This window comes from Sinohyriopsis cumingii, chromosome 1 (genome assembly GCF_028554795.1).
Source record: "Sinohyriopsis cumingii isolate HCF-2022 chromosome 1, ASM2855479v2, whole genome shotgun sequence".
Classification (NCBI taxonomy): Eukaryota; Metazoa; Mollusca; class Bivalvia; order Unionida; family Unionidae; genus Sinohyriopsis; species Sinohyriopsis cumingii.
Window position 1 is genome coordinate 134,520,822 of NC_142961.1, and position 27,399 is coordinate 134,548,220.

The window sequence follows — 27,399 nt, forward strand, 5'->3', positions numbered from 1 at the left end:
CTAACAAGTAAACTGTACGTTTAGCTCCAAAAATAACTTTTCTAACATTTCTACAAAATCCAAAGATGTGGGATAATGAATATGGCATGAAAGTCTTCTACGAACATTTATTAACATTGATCGACGTGTTGCAAATCTTAAAATGTAATTTATATTCGTTGATATTACTGCGGGTGTTTCTGCATTTCCTGCAGCGTTTCTTACATTACCTGTACTTAAGCTTATATATTCTGGAAAGTTAGAATTGTTTTTAGAAAACATCATTGTTGGACTAGCTGACCTTGAATAATCATCAGAATATCTTGCTAAACCTACTATTGTTGCAGCAACATCAACGTCCTTTTGAATATTTTCAATATTTCTTCCATCAATCATATATGTAACACTGTCAAAGAACGCCATAATTCCGTTAGTAACAAAACTTATTTTGTTAGCGGCGTCATATTCAGTATCGTCTTTTTTAATAATTTCACCTTCTACTTCAATAAATGCTTCGGCGGGTAAGAAATGTTTACTTGTATCTTGAACTTGTAATTCGATTCTTCCACGCTGATTTGGTTGTCTTGCGTCGTAAGGATAAAATTGATAATCACTTATAGATTCATCTGTGAGAACTGGTGCGTCTATATCGAACGCTGGATCGGATATACGTTTAAACATTTTATTATATTTATCATGGTCCAAAAGGAAGACCACTTCCTGCTATCATGCTAGCAGTTATATTTTTCTGCTTCACCAGCCAACTCTGATAGTATTTTTTATTTGCGGCTTGATTTATTATTTTACTGACATTTGCAGGCATAACTTCAGTACTGGGTAATTTTACTGGTTGTGATTTTCGTCAAATTAACCGTTTTAGTCTATCCTTGATTGTTGAGATCGCTTTACCGGCAAGATTACCAATAGTGCCGATGCCTTTATCGCGAACGAAATCAATAGCTTTCATTCCTAGTTGTTTTGCAATCGGAATTATGTTTGTGACTATCCTTCTAAAAAGGCCTTGAACAACATCACCGATTCCATCTCCGTAAGTTGCTTTATAGGTTGTTAATCACAAATATACTGCTCTAACCATGACTGATCCATGCTGAGCAGTGTGTATAATCATTTTATTTATTACTGATTTATCTAATCACTGTGAGAATCATCAGCAATTGCATCAATGAGAGAACGACAAACATTGATATCCATAATATCGCCAGTAAATAATTTTCGATAAATATCAGATATTTCATTAATGATTTCCGGCGAATTATTTCCAGCACGTTTTCCTCCAATCAAAATTTCTGATCTATCTCTGTCAGAAAGAATATTGTTAGGACAAGCAATAAAACCGCTTCCTCCAGGCGTAGTTGAGTAAAAACCATTTCCAGTAGCGCCAGGAGGATCTTCTGGACCATAAAATTCTTTTTCTTCAGCAGCAGATGGTTCTACTAATGATTTAAGAAAATCTGAATCTCTTTTATCTATTACTTTTTGTTGAAATTCAATAAAATCTGGATCGTTCCTACTAGCAGAGTCTTTATTTTTAGCAGAAAGATATACCTCGATAATCAAATTTTCAGGTTTTTGGACATTTTTTTTTATAATAAATTTAGGTTTTATATATGCTTCTGTTTAATCCAATCCATATACTGCAAAATTTATTACATTGTTCTGATCATCAATTTCGGCAATACCTTCAGGAGTAAATTTATTTCTAATACTCGACGATTTTTGTTGTGGCCGAGAAATTTGTGAAGGAGATTGTGGTTATTTTTGTTGTTCTATTTGTTACTGCGGTGGAGAAAGTGGATAAGAATGTTCTTACTGGGGAGGTCGTGGTGGGGAAGGTTTTTGTCGAGAACATAAAGTCTTTTTATTTCACTAACAAAACCTCTATATTTTAGATCATCATCTCTAGCTTGTTGTTTTTTTGTTGTTGCAATATATACGATATAATCACGTAACGAAATTATCATCGTTCACAGTATCATATTTAAGTTTCAAAAATCTATTTTTTTTATTAAAACAGAGCATCAAGTACCAGCGCAGGCAAATCTTTCTCTTTAATTTCTTTAAGTTATTCAATAACAGCTTCCCTACATTTTTAATCAATCCAGCAGTTTCTTTTGCTACTTTAGGTTTGGGTGCAAGATCTTTTATTTTACTAATACCTTCAAGTATTTCTTAACCTTTGTCAGGAGGAGGAGGAGGAGGCTGAGCATCAACTATTGCGGCTGGAATTTCTTTTAAAAGTTTTTTTTTTTGTTTTCTTATTATATTTAGCAGTCTGTTCTAACGTTGGACGAAGACTTTCAGTAACTGCTGCAGCTTTTTCAGTTGCTTATGTAATAGGTTTAAATACCTGTTTTTTTTTATCTTCGGCAAATTCTACCTGAGATTCTTGACGTTCTTGAAGTTTTCATCTAAAAGAATCACGAACAGGAAAAAACTTTTTGATTGCTTCCAATCTTTCTCGAGCTAATCTAGCTGTATAAGATTCAGCACCAGGTGCCATTATTGATATGATAATGATTAAATTGCAGCAGCAGAGAGGGTGCGACCTCAATGAAACCTCCGGAGGGTAAACAAAAACACACATACAAATTTAGAAGATAAAAACGACAAAAATAATGTAACAAAAAAACCAAAAACTAACCCAATTCGAGAAACTCTCGGTAAGTTAGAGGCTTTGCTTTGGCGTTATTAAGCTTATATTTTCCTTTCGTAGGAAACTTTTATTTTAAGCAAATGACGTTTCAGCAAAAGGTATGTTCACACTCTCTGCTGCTCTCGGTATGTGACGTGAACACTTAACTATTCCGATCGCTCTCTGAGGTTGGCATCTAGGATCACACATTTTAAAAAGAATACTGTTTTTATTTGTACTGACTTGAATACTGACACAATTTTTGCAAAGCGCCTTTCTACAGTTGGTACAAAAGCTATCGGCAGATTCCTTGTTTCCTCGCATTACACATTGTTCACACAGCTGATCTACTTTGTTCTTCCCTCGGGAAACATCAACATCAGAATTTAATCATACGGAAAATGTTCTGCACATTTGTCATCGGGCACGTCCGATGATGAAGATAATGTGTCCTTCTCACATGTTGGGCACATAAAGCTAGATGACATCCGCCATTTTTAAAGGAATTGCATATGTAATCTCACAGACACCTCTTACAGCAAGTATGCAGAAAGATGAGTGCCCTCGGAACGGTTAAAATGTCCAGACAGAGTGGACATAGCATACGATTCTGATTTTGTTGCCTTCCTCATATGGCATTATTTGAATGCTTGTCTATAAGAATTTTCTTGTCTTGCAGCAGTTGTCCGGCTCCTTATTTGCCATGAAAATCAATCAGATCTGGTGTGTGAAGTTCCAATATGAGTCACATGTAACCATAATATTTAACGACAATTAGTTACCAAAACAATACGCCAGACATGGCTAAAATCACAATTATTGTTTTTGTGTCAGCATCTACGACTGTGGTCCATATCTGTTTTTGAAGAATCTATTTTTCTTTATTCTCTTGGTGCTGGTCTTTGGGTTGAATGTAATCATTATTGGTATTGATTGAAGGGAAGTTATTTGTTTTGAGAACACGATCATTATGGTGATAGGTGTTCTTGTATATTTGACAACAGCGTACCATGAGTAATCAGACTACTGCTTTCTATGAAATGAACTCTGTAATCCAAGATACGTTGTCTTGTTTTCACTTCAGCCTCTCTAAACATGATAGAAAACTTACGACAAGAACTTAGCTATAATTTGGTCTAGTTAGCATATACCTTATTGGGATTTGGCCACAAGGTAAAGTTATGTACTGAAAATCAAAAGCTTATCCTTCTGGCCTTTTAGGATAATTCATCATTCATTAAAGGTGTAATTTTGTTGTTTTTTAAAATATTTTTCATAATATATTCCAGTATTGATTTAAACTGTATGGTGATTTAAAGAAAAAATGAAAACCTGGAGATATACGGAAATTTTGTTTAAATTGTACCATTAAACTCATCGACGTGAAAAATAAATAGTTCTTTTATGTGAAATAAAATACTAGCTTATAAATATTCGACAAGCACTAGTATCTTTGAAAATGAAGGACGGCCTTCTCATAAATATCTTGCAGAATTCAGTGTATTGCAACACTACAACGGGAAATTAATAATCATTCAATATAACATAACAGGACACACTGATGTTATATCAACACATGCCAACAAATAAAAGTATGCCGATGCGTCGCTTGAACTATGTCACATACAAGCTGTCAGTCTTAGATTATTGAAATCCTTCACGGTATTAAATAGTATGGAAGCTATTAGTGATACTTGTAATCAAACTCCGTTCTCTTAATTAGGACTTGGCATGGCCTAATTACGTCTTAGATATCTCATAATTACATGAGTAGTGAATAGGGGCACTAGAGCGACAATGGGAATTAGCATTATAGACCCCCCCCCCCCGGGCAAATATAGCGACAATGGAAATTTAACATGGAGAAAAATCGTGGGCAAATAAAGCGACAAGGGGAATTGAACATGGAGAAAAAAATCGTGGGCAACTCTAGCGACAAGGGGAATTGAACATGGGGGAATAAAGTGTGGGTCTATCTAGGGACAAGGGGGAATTGAACATGGGATTTTTTTTTGGTTTTTAAAAATTTTTTTTTTTAAAAAAAAAGGGGTAGGCAATTGAAAATCATTCTCTTTTCGAGAAATATGGGTGGCCCTGAAAAGGGCCTTTGGGTTTTTTCTTCTTCTTCTAACTCCTTAACTTCTTCCACCATCCTCTTATTTTTTCCATCATTCCTTTCTTCTTCTTCTTTTCTGTTTCCGGCATCCAGTCCGGGTGACCCATGGCTCGAAACTTCTCTTGGATTTTTATCCAGTTAGCGTTCAGTTTTTCTAGTTCTTCCTTTTTCTTTCTATTTTCTTCTTCTTTTCTATCTTTTGCCCACCTGTCTTTTATTTTCTCCACTTCGTCATCTATCACCTTTCTCATCTTTTCTTCCCCTTTTTTCAATCTTTCAACAGTCCTTTTGACAAAGGGCCACTCTGACCTTTTTTCTATCTCTTCCATAAACCTTCTTACTTCTTCTACCTTCTCCAGGGCCTCTTTTAATGTTCCCACTCTGACATAAAGGGGATTTATTAGCCCTCTCAGTCTCTTCACTTCTTCTTCAATTAATCCTTCTACCATCTCCCTGGCTAATTTTAGTTCGTTCACGTAGTGCACACTGGTTCTTAACCTCCAATCTCTTTCAATCCTTTCAACTCCATATTCACCATCCACCATCCAAAAATAAACATGCCTTAAATCATTGAACAGTTGGGACACTTCCATCTTCTTTTTATATTCTTTGTAGAATGGTTTGAACGACGAATACTGTGGATTCTTATAGTGAAAGCGCGGACGTGATGGAAAACATCCCCCTAAGACATAAAATTGATCTTACCTAGATCATGACCAAACAACGCGCGGACGTGAAGGAAAACATCCCCCTACTTTCTCATTTCATATAATAAAACCCAAACTATACTCTCCACATACGCTAAGAAACAATAAAGAAACCCATAATATACTATTCACACAAACATGCGACAACGGTTACAATCACAAACACTAACACACAAACACATACACTCGCACTATGAAAAAAAAGAGTTAGTGTTTATATTCACACTACTCTACCTACACACATTGGCAAATGGATAGTTATTTCTTTTCTGGAGTATTGGGTAGCCCTGAAAAGGGCTGTTTTTTTGTTTGGAACTTCATGGACACCTGGTTAATGGTGACACCTTCCAGGCCTGGCGCCACATACACATCTTGTTCCCCAGTTGCTTTTTACTTTTTTTGGGGAGAGAGCAGAGGCAGGATATGTGGCTTCACAATCCCAATTTACGGTCTCTGGGATTCTGAAATTTCTTCTTCTCTACTTTTCCTCCTCTTCTTTGTTTCTTCTCTCCTCCTCCTCCTCTTCTTTGTATCTTCTCTCCGCCTCTTTGTATCTTCTCTCCTCCTCTTCCTTGTTTCTTCTTTCCTCCTCCTCTCTCATCCTTCCCTCTTCCACAATGGCCTCCGCGGCCAGTTCGTTCAACAGGCGCCTGGCATATTCCAGATGCACATGAAGTTCCAACAGTTTCGCCAGTCTCGTGTTCATTCTGGTGTTGATCAATCAACAAGGGTAGCTGGACTGCCGAACGAGTTTCAATTTGTAGTAAAAGCGCGGACGTGATGGAAAACATCCCCATAAAACATAAAATTGATCTTACCTAGACATGACCAAAAAATAAAACAACGCGCGGACCTAAAAGAAACACTCACTCACTTTTTTATGCTACCCATTCCTATTCTAAAATTTTTTTTTATTAATCACTTCAATAGACTATTCACATACTCCAAGCAATTCAATCCAACCCCAAATCTACTCTCCCCGCACACCTCAAACACCAAAAAAACATGATCTTAATCTACTATCCACACCAACGTACGTGAGCACTTACAAACACAAACACACAAACACATACCCTCACACTATAAAAAAAGAGTTAGTGTTTATATTCACACTACTCTACCTACACACACTGGCAAATTGATGGTTATTTCTTTTCTAGAGTATTGGGGTAGCCCTGAAAAGGGCTGTTTTTTTGTTTTTTTGTTTGCTATGGCAATATTTTAGTTTCTAAGAATGCGATGTCCTCTGAGGATAGACTTTCTGGCGATAGGTCTGCTTCTTCGGAAAGAGAAGAAGAACTCTTTGGTGTCGATACGACAATCGACAAAGCCTCTGTCAGGTTCAGGTTGCTGCTGCTGCTGTTGTTGTTGTTGCTGTTGCTGCTGTTGCTGCTGTCTCTGAAGTCTGTACTTCTCTGTCCATTCTTCTTTCTCCCTGTTCACTTCTTCTCTGAAGAGCTCTTCTATCAGGTCTTCAGTGACTTTTAACATTCTCACATTCTCTATTTCTTCTGGCTTCGGTATCAGACTGTGTCTGACCCTATGCAAATTCACGTAGGCTTCGTTTAGCTTAGCTAGTTTGGAGCACATCTTCGTAGGAGGATGAGTCGACAATGGATGGTTAGACTGGAAACAATCCGGTTCTTAAAGTCAAAGCGCGGACGTGAAGGAAAACATCCCTCCACGGTTTTCGAGCCGCAACGTTCAATGAGTGTCATGAGAGGGATAGAGAGAAGTCAAAGAGCATCAATCCAACATTCTTATAGCCAAACAAAAGACAAAGCCATTTTCTTTTCAAAACAGAACATTTTTTATTCAAAAATCACTTAAGACTAACCAACAACAACTCTAACATTTTTTAACAATAATCCAACACTATAACATCAAACATTTTTTTCAAAAATGACAAACATTTTTTCAACTCTAACATTTTTTAACAATAATCCAACACTATAACATCAAACATTTTTTTTCAAAAATGACAAACATTTTTTCAATTTACAGTCTACTTTAAACAAGGCTGACAACGTTGTGAATGAAATTGTGATTTCCACTGTTGGAAGTCATTAGGCCATTGATGGACACTACGTTTCCTAGCTTGAGACAAAAGATAAGCATAATGGTCACAAAACCATCGATCTACTTTCACATCGTTTCTAGAAGAAGAACGAGGATCAAAATGAGTCACTAAATGTTCTAAAGAATAGCCCAGGCTGCGATGATGCAGAAAATACACACAATAATGTCCACACACCAAGGAATCTGTGCCTTGTAATTTGACATTATTGAATCGGGTGGTTTGAGCATTTCTTCTCATAAAGTCAATGATATCGTCTTCCAAAGGGGGCAATCCGTACGAATCGAAATATTCCACACATCCTTCTTGAGGAACGTAGACGGCTACCCAGTGGGTTCCTGGGAGATGACTGTCGTCCGTGTTGATCACATAAGCTAGATAGTCTTGAGGTTTGCGATGAGGGAGATCATCTTTAGCACAGACGACAGGATTCCAAGAAGCCGTATACGAACTGTGGTTCAAAAGGTAATAAAGTTCCCAGGTATCCATTGTTTTGTGTTTTTTTCTTCTTCTTCACAGGTAATAATAAGTCGTCAATTCGATCCTGACTTTTTGCTTGAAAATGTCTGACAAATAACCGTTTCTTCGTTTCGTCTCCTCACTCTGATTCAGGAGAGCTTCGATACGATCGATCTCTTGAGTGGTTAATGGTGGACAAGAATGTTCACGCAAGTCTTTATACCACTGGTGTAACACGTCTTCGTCCGAGATGAGACTCCAAGCTTCGTCCAGATACTCGTCCAATTTTTCTTCTTGACTCAACATCAGGCATTTATCGTGTTGAATTTGACTGGGATGATCGTTTTGACATCCATAGCAATTTTTCTTGATCAATTCCGTCATTTTTTCCGCCAAGTGTTTGGCAAAACAGGAGACTAAATGGTCTTCTTGTTCTGGCCATCTTGACTTCATCATGATCACTTCTTCTTTTTCCATGGTCTCCTCACATTCCATCTCCAAAGTTTCTCCACTAGGCAAAGAGGGATAACAGTCTTCCATGGCTTCTTATAATCTAGAATGACTTCTCTCAAACTGTTGATTTCTATGGTATTATCGAATTCTGCATACAGGATGACGTTCACCGTTTCATCAGGGACTAGGTTTGCAAACTGAATTTCCACACAAATCTGGCCGGATTTTATAGGGTGGAAATGTCCCTCGTCGCTGCCTTGGTCTGGAGTGAAATCAAAAGCCCACAAAGCATAGCCTCCTGCGTAATCTTCGTACGTAATGCCGTGACTGGTGTTGGTTCCTAACTGACCAGTGGCTTCGTACAGGGACAAGTACGATCTCAAGTAATTCTTCTTGGTAAAGTCAGGTTCAAAAGGTCGGGTACACAAGGTCTTGCCATCTCGACTGACTTCGATCTTGGACACGCCAAAGTGTTGAAAGTAGAAAGGATTTGTTTCGGCAGCTCCGTTGAAGGCTGTATTCTCGACGATACCAACGATCAAACGTTTGGGTAACTGTCCTTGGAACAGATGATCTTCGATCATGGATCGCTGTCCCTTGGGAATGGTGAAGGTTTTCACTTCCACGCGTCGTATGGGATACTTGGCGGTCGTTCTGCTCAACGTCTGACTGATGTCGTTTCCCACTTTAGGTAACACTTCCACACGGCGTACGTAGAGTCTGGCTTCTTGGATTTTGGTTTTGTAACCGTCACTATCAGCCATTAAATGGAAAGCGCTACTGCTACGATTCAGTCTCAGGTGGACATCCACCCCGTTCAGCAAATACTTTTCTTGTAACCACATGTCCAAATACAAACGATCCATCAGTTCTAAACTCTGTCCATCTTTGATTTTGTTTCTTCGTTCTACAAATCCCTCATTGTATTCTTTCTTTTTATCAGTTGTATCAGTTTCCAATAATTCAAACTGGCCTGCTGCGTCAGCTTCGCATACCACACAGGCATTGAGATGAGTGTTCTTGGCGTCTATTCCGTACGTCAAGAGATTTTCCAGATAGGCACGGTAAGGGTAAGTATCCATGCTGCTACTGACTAGTTTGTTATTCAAGTACAAGTCCACTCCACTGAACAAGGAATGCATGAAATTGTTGACGGGAGCTACTGCTTCAGTGTCTATATCACCTCCTGTCTTATCTAGAACTTTGACTTTCAGGTACAAGTAACTGCTATTCAGATCGATGTAATCTTCGGGCTGTCCTTTGATTTCAGACTCGATGGGAGCGGAATGGGTCAATGAGGAGACGGGATGAAATTCCACCCATTCGGATTCTTGCATGGTCATCATGGTGGGTGGCATGGCAAACAGATCCAGTTCCGTCTTGGAACAGGCGCAAGACTCTCGGTGCATCATTTTTTTTTGTTGCTGTGTCTCAATAATCGAAAACGTCTAAGTCTCGAACGGTTCTTCTTTTCTTTGCCTTTCTAGCTTTAGAAGTGTGAAGTCTGGTGAAAGGGTGTTTTCTTCCTCGTCTCTTTCTGCCTTGTCCTTGCTGAATGCCTGACTCGGTAGCGTGCAGGGCATTTATAGGTGTTTTTCGTCGACCCAAAAGGTCTTTGCCCGTTTGCAGCAAGACATTTTTGCCTGCCCTCATGAAGGCTTCTTTAGGGTTTTGTTTGTCGATGATGACATTTTGCAGAAATTCGCTGTCGAGCAACCCCTCGGTACACTGGATACATGACTTACGAGTCGTGAGAGAACCGTTTTCGAAAATGGAGTTTCACCGTGACTTTTCCTTTGGTGAATGGAATATTTTGTCCTAGATCTCCTTTTATAGCAATGTTGACCGTGTCCAAATAAGACTTACTGACGGGCAAATAGTGAGGATGTACAAATTCGCGGTGGACATGATAAGTGTTCCCACCTTCCTGGTCACTGGTCGTGGCACTATCCACTTTTGAAAGGAATGAGACGCAGTAACGGCACAGAGGTGTGTCCCACCACGTTGTACTCCACCACATCGGAGTACACGAACATCAAATTCAGTCCTTGGTTCAGTTCTACAGGGAATCGAAAAACTTGTAAAATTCCGTATTGCTGTTGATCTTCGGTTTAAAATTTGGAGCCATTTTTGTGTCTCCACCTAAAATATCAAACAAGTCACGATTAAAACTGATGGACAACGTTTGGGTGTCCTGAAATTTCATCAGTAAGCGACAAGCCACTTTATGGTATTCCAGGGTGACACTTTTTTTGATTCTGTTCAGGGCTTTGCCAAAGGATAACTCGAACCTGTAAGCAATGGTGTCCACCAAATGTTGGCCACTAAAATAAAACCCTGCCGGAATTTTCAAGGTGTAGATATTGAAGGGTGAATTGTTGGATGGTCTTGTGTCCCCTGAAAACCCGATTTCATTTATGGTTTCTTGCAATTGTTGGTTCAGGATTTCGACCTCAAAAGTGTTTTGCTTTTCAGTGGTGTTTTGGATTTGTGTAGGGTGAATCATTTCTACCAAAGCCACTTCCCAATGGGCTTCGTGATCTAACTGGATGGCCTGAGGTAATTTGGCCGTGTAACAGCACAACATGTTGTTGGGAAACACCTCCGTGGAACTGTCACTGGGTAAGGTTAAGTAAAATTGGTTTTGGTGACTCATAATTCCAGAGTTCTGTGGCTGTCCGAGGGGTTACTGGACGTCAGAGGCGTGTCTCCGCCCAAAATGGGGTTCTGGTTGTGGTTGTTGTGGAGTGGTGACTGGCACTGGCACTGGACACAAGGTTCCCGTGGTTCCCGTTCGAGGAGAATTTCAGGGAGGGATTGGGAAGCAGGTAACCGATGCAACTGCTCAATAAAATGGTCCACAATTGTTTGTCTCCTTGTTGCAAACTCAAATTGGCAATGGCTGCTCCGATGACACAATACACCACGAAGATTTGGCAGAAAAAGACGATTTGCGTTTTAGGCACACGTTCTCCACACCACACCCACAAGGGTTGTTTTTGTAAATCTTGCAGAGAAGAACTAGGTGAAGGAGTGGTCGACGTAGCTGCGTCTGTGTGAAAGGGCATGATGGTCACTTCTTTTTATAGTCGATGACTTGCGAAGCGTCGATCCAAGAATCAAAACTGGGTGGATATCCTTTCCAACGTACTTTGACTTCTTTGACATGTCGTTTGCCTACTTTACGGGTTCTGCGTTCGAGAATGCTTTTGATGTCGTACACGTCGTCTTCTTTTTTGGTGAGACGTTGTAACTCGGGCAAATAAAACGTTCCTTTGAGCACTTCTCCGTTCATGTCTTCCAATTTATAAACGGTAGGATGACGACCATGCACTCGTCCAGTGACGCGAAACAATTCGGTCGTCCAGTTAGGTAAGTAACCTTTGTCGAAAGTGCGTTTGGTTTTGCCAATGCGCACCCAATCTCCTACGGCCAACTCTCCACTTTTCTTGGGGACAGCCCTCGTCGGGGACGTACCAAACAGGCGCTCAAACACCAACACTTCGTTGTCGGTAGTCACGTCTTGCGGGGCACGTCCGATGCTTCGATGGTAAGATTGGTTGTACGCTTGCACCAGGTGCGGTAAGATGTCGATGTACTTGAGAGTGTGGTGATGCGTAAAATATTTCCACATGCGTTCTTTCAAAGTGCGTTGAAAACGTTCCACGATGCTGGCTTTGGTTTCGGGATTCTCGGTGGCAAAAAAATGAATGTCACGTTTCTTTAATTCTTTTTGGAAAGCTTGGTTCAGAAATTCGGTGCCTTTGTCCGTTTGCCATCGAAGAGGGTGACGACCGCTTTGTTTCAACACCCGTTGCAGGGCTCGCACTAACTCGCTGCTCGATTTGGAAGTCAAGGGCAAAGACTTTTTCCATTTTTTTTGTGTTGGTTGGTGTGTTAATAAGGCACCCACTCTTGGAAGATACTACTCTTTTTCTCTTGGGGTATTTTCTTGGATTGCAATGCTTTGCGTGTGCGACCAGCAATAGGTGTTGAAGAGGAGGATGTCTGAGCGGGGGATATCGGTTCTTGTTTCACTTCTGTTTTCACTTCTGTCTTCACTTTCTTTTTCTCTTGTGAAGAAGAAGGGGTGGCCATCATCTTTTTAATCCATCCAATTCTGGAGGTAGGTGGTGTCGTTAACTTGCGTACTTTTTCTGGCGGAGTTTGAAACCCTTCTTCTTCTTCTTCTTCTCCTTTTTCTGTCTTGGTCACTGGTACTGGTACTGGTACTGGTGATGGTGCTGAACTTTTCATCAAGGTCTTAAAATCTTTCAGAGTGGGTAGAGCTGTTTCGTCTAAAGCTTTCTGGTGAAAGATTTGCAGTCGTTGCAAAATTTGACCGTACTTTTGCGATTTTTCTGTTTCGGACAAATCTTGGCGATCCATCAAGGACTGCAATTCGTGTTGTAACTGGGACATCTCGCTCAGATTGGGATTGGGAGGTAAATGCGGGGTGCGTTGTTCTTGCCACCGATGGTATTCCATCCATCGTTTGTAAGGTACTAAAGCTAGTTTTCGTCCTTCCATGGGGTTGTCAGGGGTCGATTCTGAGATCTTGGGACTTCCGAAGGCCTTTTTATCTTGCTCCCACCAGTCTTCCCAACATGGTTCCCAAGACTCCTTTCAGCAATGGGCCTAACAAGAGAGGCGAAATACCTCCACGTTGGACCAACATCTTCTTCTTTTGACGAATGGGAGTTTTCTTTTGAACCATTTGGCGAAGAACGTGACGATGTTTGCTTAAGCATTGTTTCTGGTGTTTGGACAAAGGGATCGTGCCTTTCAAGACGTTCAAACAACATTCGCACACGGTATCGATGACCTCTTTGGAGGCCGATTGAATGAGTTTTTTTCGCAGAGGTGGAGAAGCTTTGGACAGGATAGATAACATGTCCCCATGTTTGACTAAACGTGGTGGTAGTCCTTTTCTTTTCTTTCCTTGGGGTTTTCTGGAGGGTGACATCTTTGAGTCTTCAGGAGCACCAAAAAGCACTGATACCCCCGACTTGGTCACAGGTCTTTTTTATACTGGAACGCGTCGCCACTGATTGTCTTTACGTCGTATCAGTTTGAGGACAGGCATGATACGTCGTGCAGGGGTACGCAACGGACTAAATCGAGCCAGTTCTTGCTTGGACAAATCCAGCAAACTTTGTAACATGCCCGATCTTTCTTTGACTTTGATTTTGGGAGAAGGTACTTTGTGAGCAGCAGCCACTGCCACTAAATTGGAGGGTCCTGCCACTGGGGAAGTTCTTTTTGGGGTCATTAACGGAGAAGTTCTTGGTGTGATCAACGTCTCCAAGTACTCTTCAGTTCTTGGTGTCATTAATGGAGAAGTGGATGAACGTGAGGCTGCCGGAGACACAGTCACTGCCGTGGCAGGTCGTGGTTTGCGGGTGTAAAGTTGCATCCTGGCCGAAGTGCCTCTCTTGCGACTAGTTTTCTTCTGTGGGCTTTTCTTTTTCTGGGGACTTTTTCTCTGTTTCTTTTTCCGGGGTGGTGTCTGGTCAGAGGAGGGTCCAGCCACTGGAGAAGTTCTTCTTCTTGGGGACCTGGTCTTTTTCTTTTTCTTCTTGGGGCTTCGTTGGACTTTTTTCTTGAGGATAACTTTGGGGGCATTAGGATCCCATCTTAAGAGTGAGTGAATGATGACCCCTCCTAGAGTACCGCTCCCTCCAGGTTTCAAAATGATTTGTTTTTTTGGTTTGAGTGTCGATGCGGGGATCGGCGAGTTGGACCAAAGCGACTTTGTTTCGATCGAAAAAGCGTTTGGTTTGATGAGGAATCTTAATGATTCCTTGGAGTATTTGACGTGCCGTCACCGTGAACCATCGTAAGACTTCTTTGAGACTAGCTTCTAAGACACGAGCTCGTATTTGTGGATTTTTTTCTCGACTGATGCCATACAAGGCACGAATCAATTTGACGGGAAGATGCGACTGAATGGACGTCATGTTCACACTGTGTGTGAGACAGACGAAAAGGGTCTGAGGTTTTTATAGATTTTTTTTATGTGGAGTGAAATGAAGTCGAGGATGGAGACGTGTACAGGACAGGCCCTCCGTCTTGGCACCAGTGGTGAAACAAGTGGGTACGAAATCGCAAATCCTCGGGGGTCGTAGGTTTCAAATCGACGAGTAAATAGGCGTGTGGAGTTTGAGTGGCATCGTCGTACGCGTGAGTCAGCCAAGGCGTTCCTAACTGCTTGGCTAAGACTTGCACTTGCGATTTATCTCGAGGGCTTTTAAACAAGACCACGTAATGCGCATTGAGACTGATGGTACGATGGGCCTTACTTTGTTGAAACAAATTTTGGGTGATGTAAACGACACTGGCATTACGGTGATGCCCTTTGCGCGTGAACCACAGTTTAATTTCTTCTTCGTCTTCTCCTAACATGTCGTCAAAAATGACCAAATGGGTTTGACGGGAGTCAGAGACGATGCCGTCGTCTTCTTTAGGAATGCCTTCCACAAACACGATGGAATCGCCTTGACTTTCTCGCCAGAGGCTGTACGCCGATTGCCACACGATCCGTTGAGGTGGCCGATCGATCAAATGATGTTTATGTTCGACCAAACGTTTGACGAATTCGGTTTTGCCTGAACCGCTAGGTCCAGCAATGAGCATGTTAAAGGGATGGCGAAGATTCAAAGCCTCCCAACTGGCACGATCTAAGTGTTCGTCGATGACTTTGACAGTAGAGGAAGAGGGAGCAGAGACAGCAGAGGTAGCCATAGTGTCAGAAATGTCACTTGTGACACTAAAACAAACAAGAGAAGAGTTTATATACTTTTTTCAGAACACGTTTATTGAATGTTTCAAACATGAATACGAAAGACAAAAATACATAAAAGCCAAAGGCTTAAGTACAAGGATAAAAGGCACATGATAACCATTAACGTGGAATAAAAACAAGTGTCTGTACAACAACATGTTTTGGGTAATGTTCTAACCAGTTCTATAGTAGGGGGTAAGGTCACACAAGTGTCCTCGCGAAAGGGTCTTTCAGGCCTGTCCATGACAGTCCCGTCCTGGGTGACGGGTTCTTCTGGCACCGTCACTAACACGGGTTGAAAAGTAACTTTTATCCTTGAACAACTCTCGTGCATACTGGGCCACTTCTTTGGTCCAAGCCTCAAAATCCCATTCTTTCCAGGCACGGACGTCTGTCCAATGGGGATGTAAGTCACAAGCTACACACACATCGTCATACACGTCTTGGGCAGCTAAAAGTTGACGAATCTTTTTTTCCTGTTGAGGTCGAGAAGTATCCAGATGAAACCGTAAGGCTTTGAGCAAAAGGAGTTTTTCGTGACCATTTAAGGCCATTGAGGTGGTAAGTACTGATCGTAAAGAGTCCACAAAGAATCGGCTGGTAAACGAAATCCCAGAAAACAAGTCACTAAGACACACACCACTTGTCGACCCAAATTGAATGGATACAGTTCTTGTAATAATTGATGGTAATGATCCACGGTTTGAATATGGTCATTGAGTTCCTTCCACGGAATCTGTTGGATTACATGCGATAAAAGTCGTGGCATGGCAGCCTGTTTTTATAGTCTCTTTGTTTCGGAAACAATACACGTACTTTCTACCAGACATCTTCGTTCTCCAGTGGGGAATTTAAATGTTGCATACTGTAACCGAAACGTCAGACTTCGTTTAGAAGTTTCCTCTTCCGCTAAGTAGATTCCACGTAACATATGTCGGTAATCCTTTACCTTGTCTTCCTCAATGTGTTGTACTAGGTGAATCTCGAAGTAACCAAAATGATCAACACGTGGATCATCGGGGGCCTGGAAGTATTGAACAAGGTCTGACCACTGAAACAATTTCTGACGAATCAGTTCTCTTATACCATTCAGGTACCAGTGCTTAAAGATCTGGTGACGTAACGGATGCAATTGTTCTTTACGTTTCACTTGTATTTTGACCAGCTCTCGGTAAATGCGTTCTCTCAACTCCACAGGCAAAGCACGAATGTTCTCTTGTAAAGTATCCATGAATAGGTCATACTAAATCCTCTTTGGTCTGACACAAGAAATGTACTGTTTGCACAGACATGGTTTTAATTCATTGTCGAATTTAAATTGTTTAGTCACTAATTTACACATTACAATTCGTTCAGAAGTTTCCTCTTTCACTAAGTTGACATTGTGTTCAAGATGTTGGTAATTCGTTAACTCTTCCTCTGGAATTCGATGCAGTAAGTTTACAATGATGTAGTAGATAGAATCGTCCATACCAAACCAATCCTTTTTAAAACTAGGGGATCGTTGATCAATGTCTGTCCGATGGAACACTTTCAATTGAATCAGTCCTTGTATAGTCTTCAGGTACCAGTGGTTCAAACACATGTGACGTAACGGATGCAATCGTTCTTTACGTTTCACTTGTATTTTGACCAGCTCTCGGTAAATGCGTTCTCTCAACTCCACAGGCAAAGCACGAATGTTCTCTTGTAAAGTATCCATGAACAGATTATGGTAAGTTACTTCAATGTCTCGGTCCCACTAAGGGTAAGTAATGACAATTCGGTGACCATCGAGCATGTTCTACGTAGGCTGAATCTTGCGGTTCCCAGTAATGAAGTGACACACCGCAACTGAAGCACTTGACTTTATCTCCTTCACCCAAGTAGAAAAATCCGGCTCTGGCTAATTTTTCGGGGGTCGGTCCTCCCAGATACTTAGGCCATTTTCCTTTGAACGATTGAAGACGATTTTCAAAGTCGCAGTATTCCGACAAACGCACAGGAAACGAATATTCGTCTTTCACAGGTTCGTTTAGATGAGGGTTGGGTGACATGAACAGGAGTTTGCTCAGGGCTGGATGACATCCGTAGGGGGGTAGACGTGAAGGTGAACATTCCCCTTTAAAACGAAACCCAGTAAAATGTCCAAGAGGACGAGCGGCATCACTTTCGCATCCCTCAGGTTGGACACGCACAGCATCCCTTTCCATGATAGGGGTAGTGACACTAAAGTTCCCGTGATGCTTTACGGCATCGCTAAGGTCACAACGTACAGCATCGTACCCATCGCAAGGCTCACAATCGCATTCCACTTCAGAAGCCTCACACTTGAATTGTGCCTTTCTAAACAACTTGTTCTGTGTTTCTCTGAAAGTATTCATCTTGTTCGCTCGGTCTTGGTAGTCACAATGAACTATCGATCTTGCCTAGGGTTCCTTGTTATATACAGACCAATACCGACGTGTCCATACGGTAAGGTGAAATGATTGGGAAGTCGCACTCGCTTCTGGTACACGATTTGATAGACTTTTTCCAAGGGCCGACTGACGATGTGGTGAGTGGGTAAACGTACAATCTTGTTCGGTTGGTAGGTGGTCACTTTAAAGTGTTCATCCTCTCCCGATTGCAAGGCTTCTTTCAAAACCCCAAGTTCGACCACACGACTGGTACGATAATTCAGAGTCAGTCCTTTCACTTTGCACGTCGTGTGCACTTCTCCTTGTGGGTCCCGGAATTCGTAGCCGTAATTTTTGGGACCGCCACTCACGAAACTTAGAATCGGGATGCTCGTCTGTCCAGGCTCCTAAACGGTCTCCTTCGATGTCAGGGTGCTGTTGACTCGGGTGATGGATGTAAATGCAACTGTCCGTGTCAAAGTACAGGACGCGTTCCCCTAACAGTTCTGAAGCTTCGTACAATTTTAAGCGAGCATGAGCTGTCACGTAAGCAGCAATGATGACATTTCCAAAAGGGTCGTCTTGTACAAAGTCCAGATCTTCTTCGTAATTGACCAAGATCAAATTCTCTCGAACGACGTCCACGTATTTCATGTATTTCTTTTTGTCGTGAATCATCTGGAAGTAGCGGGAAGGTTCTGTCAAATATTCCGTCTTGGGTAAACACGGTCGTTGTGCCATTTTACCCCACAAGCAATTTAACATCACTTTGGCAAACGATCGCCTGCCTTCGTTTTTTCTCGATGTGGTCTAAAGAGATGCCTTCTTGTTCATAGTATTTCTCTTTGAATTGTATTTGGTCTTCGGGAGTGTGTCCCAGGAAGGATAGCCGCTGGCTTCTTGTTTCAGTTTCAAAAAGGCATCCACGTAGTCGGCGAAAATGCCTTTCTGACTGGGATCACCCTTGTGGTATTGTTGTGTCTTGGGAAAGTGACAAATTTCGTACACTTCTAACAGTTGGTATCCCATGTCCAGAGCTTTGAACAATTCTACGCTGACCCAGGTTCCCGTCAAGGCACGTTCTTCCTGGGTGTGCTGACAAGGTTGGTCTTGGTTGCACGTTTCGGCACAAGTACGGCACAATGGAAACATCAGTTTGCCTTGACAATGGTGAGGTAAGACGGGATGGTACAAGTCCGTGGGCGGCAAAACTTTACACTTGATCAAGCCTTCGTATTGTCGAATGTTTTTCAGGTCGATGTGTTCCGTTAACAATTGCGGGTGCCCTTCAGGAAAGCGACAATATTTGCACACGTAGGGATACATCGAACACACGTCCAAGTATTTGATTTCTTCTCCTTTCTCTTCGTCGGCTTGGTACAGCAAACAGGTGGCATTGGTCCTTCCTCCGTACAAACTATCCCTCGGGTTCAGCGGGTCCATGAACTGGTAACTTTCCACGAGGCGTTCAAACTCGGGATCGGTTTTCATACGGTGATCGTACTCGTGTTCCCACATTTCCACCACTTGGTATCCTTGCTGTTCTAACTTTAGGCGTCGCTGATAAGTGTCCTGGTACAAGTCTTCCATGGTTCGTTGCAAAAACTGATTTTTAGTGCCACGGTCAGGGTAACAGACGGGACATCCGTGAAATAAGCAACCGTTAAACTCGTACACGATCTTGTGATTTTCTAAGTCCCAGCCATCTACCGAATACGTTCCGATGGTCTTTTCACCCCCTCCGTTGCGAGCATGCTGAATCCACTTGTCTTCCTTGTCGCACAAGTAATGTAACCAACGTAGGGCTTTGACCGAGTATTGACGTTTGACAAAGTTGGACGTTTGAGGGCTGATGACAGCCACGGTGTTTTCAGGCATGAATCGTTGTCGATACACTAAGGAACACGCTTTGGCAATGGTGCAAGCTTCTTTCAAAGGATCGACCCCTCCGTGTTCCATGAACAGTTCTCGAAATTTTCCACAGCAACGCCGTAAAATGTCCACGTCGGAACGACAATACTTTAGCATTTCTTGCTGAAAGTCGAAAGGGTCCGAGGCGTGAGCCTGGTACCAAGCGTAGAAAGCTTCTCGTTGTTCGGTACGCATGTTGTCAGGGTCGTAATAGTGAGCCTCAGGTAAATGGGGTAGAACGGCGTGTTGATTGGCTTCCGTATTGAAAAAGTGTGGAAAGTACCCTTTAGCCATTTCTGTCATTCCAAACGTTTTAGGCATTCGGCTCAAAGGCATGGCCAAGTAGCTCATCGAATCTTTAAACTGTACTTGTCCCACTTGCATGAAAATGATTTTGGCTCCGTTCAAAGTCACTTTAGGACGCTCGGTGCCTTGTTCCGTATAGTATCTCCAAAGAAACTGTCCATCGTATCCGGAGAAATTGTGAGCCATCACTGTGGCATGACGATGACAATCTCCGTAACGTTCGATGTCCTCTTGGCTCCACGTCTTGTCGATGGGGTCTAAGACCCATTGGGCAAAATCGGCTAACGTGTTCGGTCCCCGAAAGATTTTTTCACGCCCTCCGGGAATCTTGCTGCAGTGAGGGCAATGACTGAAGATAGGTTCTTGAATGCACTTCTCGCACGCTCGATGAGCCACGCAGAAATTAGGAATGTGAATGCCGGTCTCTTGCATGCATTCGAAATCGAAAAAGATGAAATTGCCTTTCTTCTTGTGACCGTCCTCTTTCTCTGGTGGGGGTTGGTATTTTTGCACGTAGCATTGGTGTTCCAAGTCCACGATGTGGTGACAAATGTGACATTTTTTCTTTCCTCGACATACGTGTGCCTTGGCAGCATTGGTACATATGCCTTGTCCACACGTAGGGCACAATCTCAGGAGTTGCCAAGCACATTTCTGCTGTGAACCTTGCGTCTTCAGATGTTGTTGGTAACAGGTAGGGCTGACAAACGTGCGCAGACAAGTTGAACAAGGCACTGGTCCTTCGCTCAGACAGGGTGAAGAGGCCAAACATCCTGAGCATTTCAATCCACAATGCTTGTGTTGCTCTCGATTATTATAACCATGGTCACATTTCTCACAGTAATAACTGTATCCCAGGAATCCGGTGATACTGGTAATGGTATCGAAATGTTCATCGTGATAATAGACATGAATGTATTTTCCGTCCTTAAAGTCTTGGCCTCGAAACAACAGAGGTCCGCGCACTTCCTGAGGGTGCACTTTCAAGGCGTATCGTGGAGCTAGGGCATCTTGCAAATTTTGCATCTCAGGAATGCCACAGGGTGTGTCTTTGGACAGTCCGGCTTGTTGTAACAGGAGTTCTGCTTCGTTTCGCTATTTGTTCGTTGAATAGTTTTCCTTGCTCTTTTCCATTCTGTCGTGTCTTTCTTGTTGGCATAGGTTCGTCCCACCACGATGGCTGGAGCTAAACACATCTGGTCTTGAGGATTGTGAATTTGGACAAGGCTACGCTTAATGCTGCAAAGCTCGTTCACCAATAACATCTTTTTGCGTCCGGTCCCTTGAGGAGGAGAGACGTGGGTCATGTCCAATGTGGCTTTTCCATCGGTGATGTCAAACTGGTCATTAGATTGTTGCACGTGTTGAATCTTGTCCATGACTTTGGAAGCGGTCAATTCTGCAGGGGTGCTAAACTCGATCCAAACAGGGGATTTCAAACCGTCGTGTTGTATGGAAAGCCTCAAGCGATCGTCTTCTTTGGGTTGACATTGTCGCTTGAGTGCGGTGAGCAAAGAATCCCACACCCCAGTGATGAACACTTCTGCTTTCTCTAACGGTACTTCAGCCTTGAAATCTTTAAATTTCGCTGTGTATTTGTAAGCCGTGGTTCTAAATTTTCTAGAGGAGCGCTTTTCCGTCTCTCGAATGGAATAGTATTTTTCAGGGTTGACTAAGGGTGACGAACTTGGTTTAGAGGGTTCGGATTCTGGTTCACTCATGTCCTCTTCAAAATCACTGGCATGAATTTGTGCGAAGACTTCAGCCCTGGTACGAGGCGATAGATCACGTTTCTGCCTCTTACTTTCTTCTTCTTTCTTCTCGAATGAACAGGATCGTTTCATCTTGAGTGCAAAACGTCAAATGACTCAAGTTTAAACACCATGGACTAATTTATAGTCATGGCAGACCAGCGTATATAAAAGGGTGTGTGTCTTGTCCCTTCACTATTCATTTCACTCTCAAACCGAGCACAACGATGGAAGAGACTAGCCAAATCGAACGTTTCGTCAGAGCTTTGCGAGGGGTCATTAGAAAAATCTCTTCAGACCAGCCCACGGACTACTCTCCTTCCTTTCGAGATAAAAGTCAAGATAATTGCTATATCTGTCAGAAGAAAGAGCATTGGTCTTCAGAGTGTCCAGACCGTCAAAAAAGAAAAAAAGGGGCTAAAAAAGACAGAAGTCAAGATACCTGTTATTATTGTCAAGAAAAAGGACATTGGTCTCCAGATTGCCCAAAAGAGAAACAAGAGGAGTCAGAAGAAAAGAGGGATTCTTCAGAAGAGAGGGATTCTTCAGAGGAAGAGAGGGATTCTTCAGAGGAAGAAAGAAGACAATTCTATTTACAAGAGGCAAAGAAAAATAAACAGGAGAAGAAAAGAAGAAGGGAAAAAAGTGAGGAGGAAGAAGAGGAAAAGACGGTGAAGAAATTCAAAAAACAGAGAGAGTAAACAAGGAGACAGAAGAAGTCAATGAACTTTTAATTAAAGTGTTCTGTTGTAAACTGTGAATTGGATTGTAACAATGGATAAAAGAATAAATTAATGATATAAGGTAAGTGTCTTTGAGTTATGATTTTAAAATAAGAACGTACACTCACGAACTCATGCACAGACACGTACTATAGGGTAAAATGGGTTGTTTGTTTTTGAGTTATTGGCAAATTGAAAGGCTATCTCTTTTCGAGAAATGTGGGTGGCCCTGAAAAGGGCCTTGTTTGGTGTAGGGGTGAGTTTAAGCAATCAACTTTAACTGCCTTAAGCCTTTGCCACGGCCAAGGCCTACTTCTGGACTACGTAATGTTGATGATGATTGGGTTGAAATCACTAAAGGTGGTACGGTAGGCTTAGTCACAGGGTTGACGTGTTTAGCTCGGGAAGGTCGTATTCTCTTCGGTCGTAATAAAGAAGGCTGATACATTTGTTTCAGACTTCTTAACTCCGCTAAAATGTCCAACAGTACCGTGACCGTTTGATTTTCACCCTCTTGTTTCTTTGCTGCTACTTCTTCTTGCTGTTGTTGCTGTTGTTTTTTTTCTTACCTCTTCTTCTTGCTGCTGCTGTAGGAGAAAAGCTTGTTCCGCTTCCTTTTGTCGTTGTATAAATTTCTCCAATTCTTCTTTCTGTCTCTGTCTAAAATTCTCCACTTGCGGTAATGAAGAAGGTAACGAAGGTTCCGGAACAAATTCTTGCGAGGTAAGAAAATCCACAAAATCCCAATTCACCTCTTCTGAAAGTAAATCCGGGTTCCCTTGGGCAGTCTCCCCTGCTGGTGCACCCCAATGGATCGTTTTCTGAGTTTCCGTCATGTTGAATCACTGTCGCATAGATTGACTGCACACAAGCGCTAGCGAATCTACATAGACCACGTGACGTCACAGACTGCTCTCTTCGGATTGGATGTGGGCTGACTGAATTTTGTAACGCGTGTTCGGATTGGTGAATGAACTCAATCCGTTTCAATCCTTCCTCTACCTATAAATAAGCGCAGTTCACTGCATTGATTCACCTGTTCTCGTCGCTTCAAGATGTGGACCACAGTCGAATCATCCACCCTTGTGTCTTCCATGATGTTTAGGACGGACATGCTCATGTATGTCCGGTCCAAGTGGACCGTTGTCGACAAGTCAGACACCAGTCTGTGGATACGAAGAGTGTACGTAGAAAGACAAGGTTGCCTCAAGAGGACACTGATTTATGGCCCTCGAGTAAGACGCAGCTTGAGGACAAGAAGATGCCGCAGATGCCCTTTATGTTAATGGATACATTAACATAAACCCAAAGGCCCTTTTCAGGGCCACCCATATTTCTCGAAAAGAGAACGACTTTCAATTGCCTACCCCTTTTTTTAAAAAATTTTTTTTTTGAAAAAAAAAAAAATCCCATGTTCAATTCCCCCTTGTCCCTAGATAGACCCACACTTTATTCCCCCATATTCAATTCCCCTTGTCGCTAGAGTTGCCCACGATTTTTTTCTCCATGTTCAATTCCCCTTGTCGCTATATTTGCCCACGATTTTTCTCCATGTTAAATTTCCATTGTCACTATATTTGCCCGGGGGGGGGGGGGGCTGTAATGCTAATTCCCATTGTCGATCTAGTGCCCCTATTCACTACTTACATGTTAATTTCTCGTAATTACTTATTAGCTGACTTATAATTAAGACTTTTCCGATTTAACTTTTCCGATTTAGCTATCTCGTAATTAAAAATGTAGCATTTCTTAATTACGCCCTCTGATAAGTTGATTTTGTAATTACGACTTAGTTATTTCGTCCCCAGATCTGTTAAATGATTTCTACATAATTGTATTTATCAACAAATGTTCAAATAAATAACCCATGACAGCAAAGATGTAGCTATCAGTAATCTTGTCAGGGGTTGTTCTGCATATGTCATCGTGACCATTCTGAGCAAGGGTCAAGTTCACAAAGGACAGTAAAAAAATATTAAAAGCATTGTCAATAACACGTTACACACTGGTCTCACGATCGATTGTCCTCTTTGTAGATAACACGTGTTTATTTTGCAAATGCCACTATTCTTTCATCAACAATATTTACATTGACCTTTGACGTTTTGAACCCAAAGTCAATAAATTTCTTTGGTAGAACAAATATTATTGTGCAGAAATCACTTTTAATAATGAACATGTCCTTTGACCTTTTGATAGAAAATCGATACGCTCTTCCATAACCAACCTGCACACCATCCATATCATGTAGTCAAGGCACCTAATGAAGAAATAATGTTGTACCGATGGAATTTGTCTTCTTTTAGTCAGTGACGTTCACCTTTGACTTCTGATCCCAAAATTACTAGATTTTATCCTACCCCAATTGCAAGGCTTCCACACAGTTTCGTGAGCATGGATGATGATAAACAGAAGCCATTATTTGGAGACCATTTCTCCTCTTTCAGTCGGAGGCAACTTCACCTTTTAACGTCTGAACCCAAAATTATCAGTAAGCATTCCTACCCCAAGTTCAAACTATCCGCGAAGTTTAGTAACAACGGATGATGGCAAAATCAAGTTAGAATGCTGAAACTGTTTTACTTCTTTCAGTTTGTGAACTTTACGTTCGTCCTTTTGACCCTGAAATCAATCGTGTTCTACATTAATCGAGTCAAAACCACCCAAAATGTCTGGAAACTGTACATAATGGAGCACTCAAGTTATCGTACAGAATCCCATTTTACATTCAGTCAAAGTAATCTTAATATTTGAGTTCTGGAACCGAAATCATTGTGGTTTTCCTACCCCAAGTGCAAATGATTCATCATAACTTATATTTATAGACGGTGGGCAACTCAAGTTATTGAGTGGAAATGAAATTAGGAACACACAGACGGACAACATCGTAACATAACACTGACCGATCTGTAGCAGACGTATAAAATATGCATGCAGTTAGAGCCACGTGGCATCCTCTACTACTCATTTACGTGTCTCTCTTGCTGGCGACAGAGCAATGTGCCTTATTTTATCTTGATTCATTGATTATCTTTCCATATCGTGATCAATAAAATATAAAAGTTTCGTACCTAAATTCAGAGGCAGTTTTTTTCGGCCTTTCCCCTTTCCCCCTTTGAGAGTGACGATTCTTTCTGTCGAAGGAACAGTAGGAGCTTTGTGAATATGTTCTGTAACATTGACCTTTGCGAGCTGATTAGCGTCCATAACCTTCAATGCGTCAATACGGCTGACAAGCTGAAGTTTGGAATTTAAATGTCTTACTTTTGGATATTTTGTCTGAAGTATATTTTCACACTGCAGTATTTGGTCTTCAACTTTATGTAATATTACGAAACATTCATGTTTGTCTCCATATTTACACACTTCTTCGTAAGATTTGAGAGAATTTAACAGGGCAGCTTTCAAGGAGCGAAAATGACGATTATTCTCATATAAACTCTGTGACTCGTTTGTCAATAACTCTTCTCTTTCTTTGATGATGCGATTTTTTGTTTCATTCAACAATGTTATCAAACTGTCAATCTCATCCACCATGCTTTTAGTTTGACTTTCAATCTTTGAAACAGCACCCTTGTTCATTTCTATACGTGTGTCTAAATAATCAGCGAGTTGACTTATGTTTTTTGTCATATGCTCCGGTCTAATTAATTCCAATAACCCACTGCTACATTCCGTCAATTTCTGTGTCTTTTTGCAATTTCTGTGATCAAATAAACACTCAGTACAGCATACTTGTTCATGAGACCCACAAAAATATTCTAAATCGTTATGAATATGACGTGAACACTTTATTCCCACAGATATTCCAATCGAAATCTCAGGTCGGCATCTAATATCACTAATATTTATGAACGAATGCTTTTTTTTGGCGCTGATGTGAATTCCAACACAAGTTTTGCAAAGCGCCTCTCTACAGTTGGTACAAAAGCTATCGGCAGGTTCCTTTGTTTCTCCCGTCATACATTGTTCACACAGATCTACTTTATTCTTGCCTTCAGGTAGCATTGACATCATTATTCGATCATGCGGAAAGTGCTCTGCCCATTTGTCAACTGGCAAGTCCGATGATGAAGGCAGAGTTTCTTTCTCACAAGTGGGACACTTAAAGCTAGATGCGCCTCCGCCATTTTTAAAATAATTTCTGATGTGGTCTCCTAGGCACTTATCGCAGTAAGTGTGCAGACAGGGGAGTATCCTTGGAACGGTTAAAATGTCCAGACAAAGTGGACATAGAATGTCATTCGGATTTGTTGACCTCCTCATATTGCAATACTATAATTCTTGTCTGTGTGCCTTTTCTTTTCTAGCTACTGCTTTCTGTCCTTATTCAAACTGTACTAATGTATATACCTTGTCTATGAACTAAAAATATCTCTCATGTTTTGAACCGGTTTGTGACGTGGTCTCATATTACAATTTTCTTCCTGGTAAGAACGTATATATTTATAGAGTAATGTTTATTGTTTGTGCTAAGAATGCCAACATTCAGATTAAAAAAATCCCCATTAAATGAAATTATTTGGTGTGATTGTGTGTACTTTAGGTAAATTGTACAGGGAGTAACCAGCCCACTAAGATCTGCAGCGACATCTGTACTGTCATAGTACACATTCCCCTAAAAGCTCATACCCTTTCTATTACGTATGTACGTTACCCATTATTCTCAAATTCTGAACACACTACCGAAGATACAAACTTGAAAATTCCCGCAATTCTTGCTTTTCACTAAAACGATGCAACCTTTTATACTTTGATACTGTTCTAAAAGCTAAATTTATATCCTGAAGTTTTATTTGTAAAAAAAAAATAAACTTGAAATATTGCCAACTTTTCGTCATTTCCCTTCCATCTATATGAGATGAAGTGATATTTCTACTTGCTTTGCACGACCTAATTTTCAATTCTTATACACTTAAAATATTATTCTATTTCCTGTTATATGGCCACCTTTTATGGTTATAGACATTACAACACTTTGAATTGTTTTATATTCAACATATTATTAGTCCCACAATTCTCCATCATTTGATTGTACTATTATCTATTCTTGTAACAAGAAGAGTAGCTGGAACAATAAATATGGAATGAAGCAAATGTCAT

The 27,399-nt window shown here is 41.3% G+C and overlaps 1 protein-coding gene across 1 annotated transcript in view; it reads right to left on the minus strand.

Moving 5' to 3' along the window:
• LOC149807895 (uncharacterized) overlaps window positions 1–26,642 on the minus strand; it is a 76,458-nt gene extending 49,816 nt beyond the window's left edge. Inside the window, exon 1 of the mRNA XM_089971776.1 lies at window positions 25,368–26,642. Coding sequence (XP_089827902.1) covers window positions 25,368–26,562 — 1,195 coding nt within the window. The 5' untranslated portion in view covers window positions 26,563–26,642. The remainder of the gene's footprint in view (window positions 1–25,367) is intronic.
• Window positions 26,643–27,399: the final 757 nt, after the last annotated feature.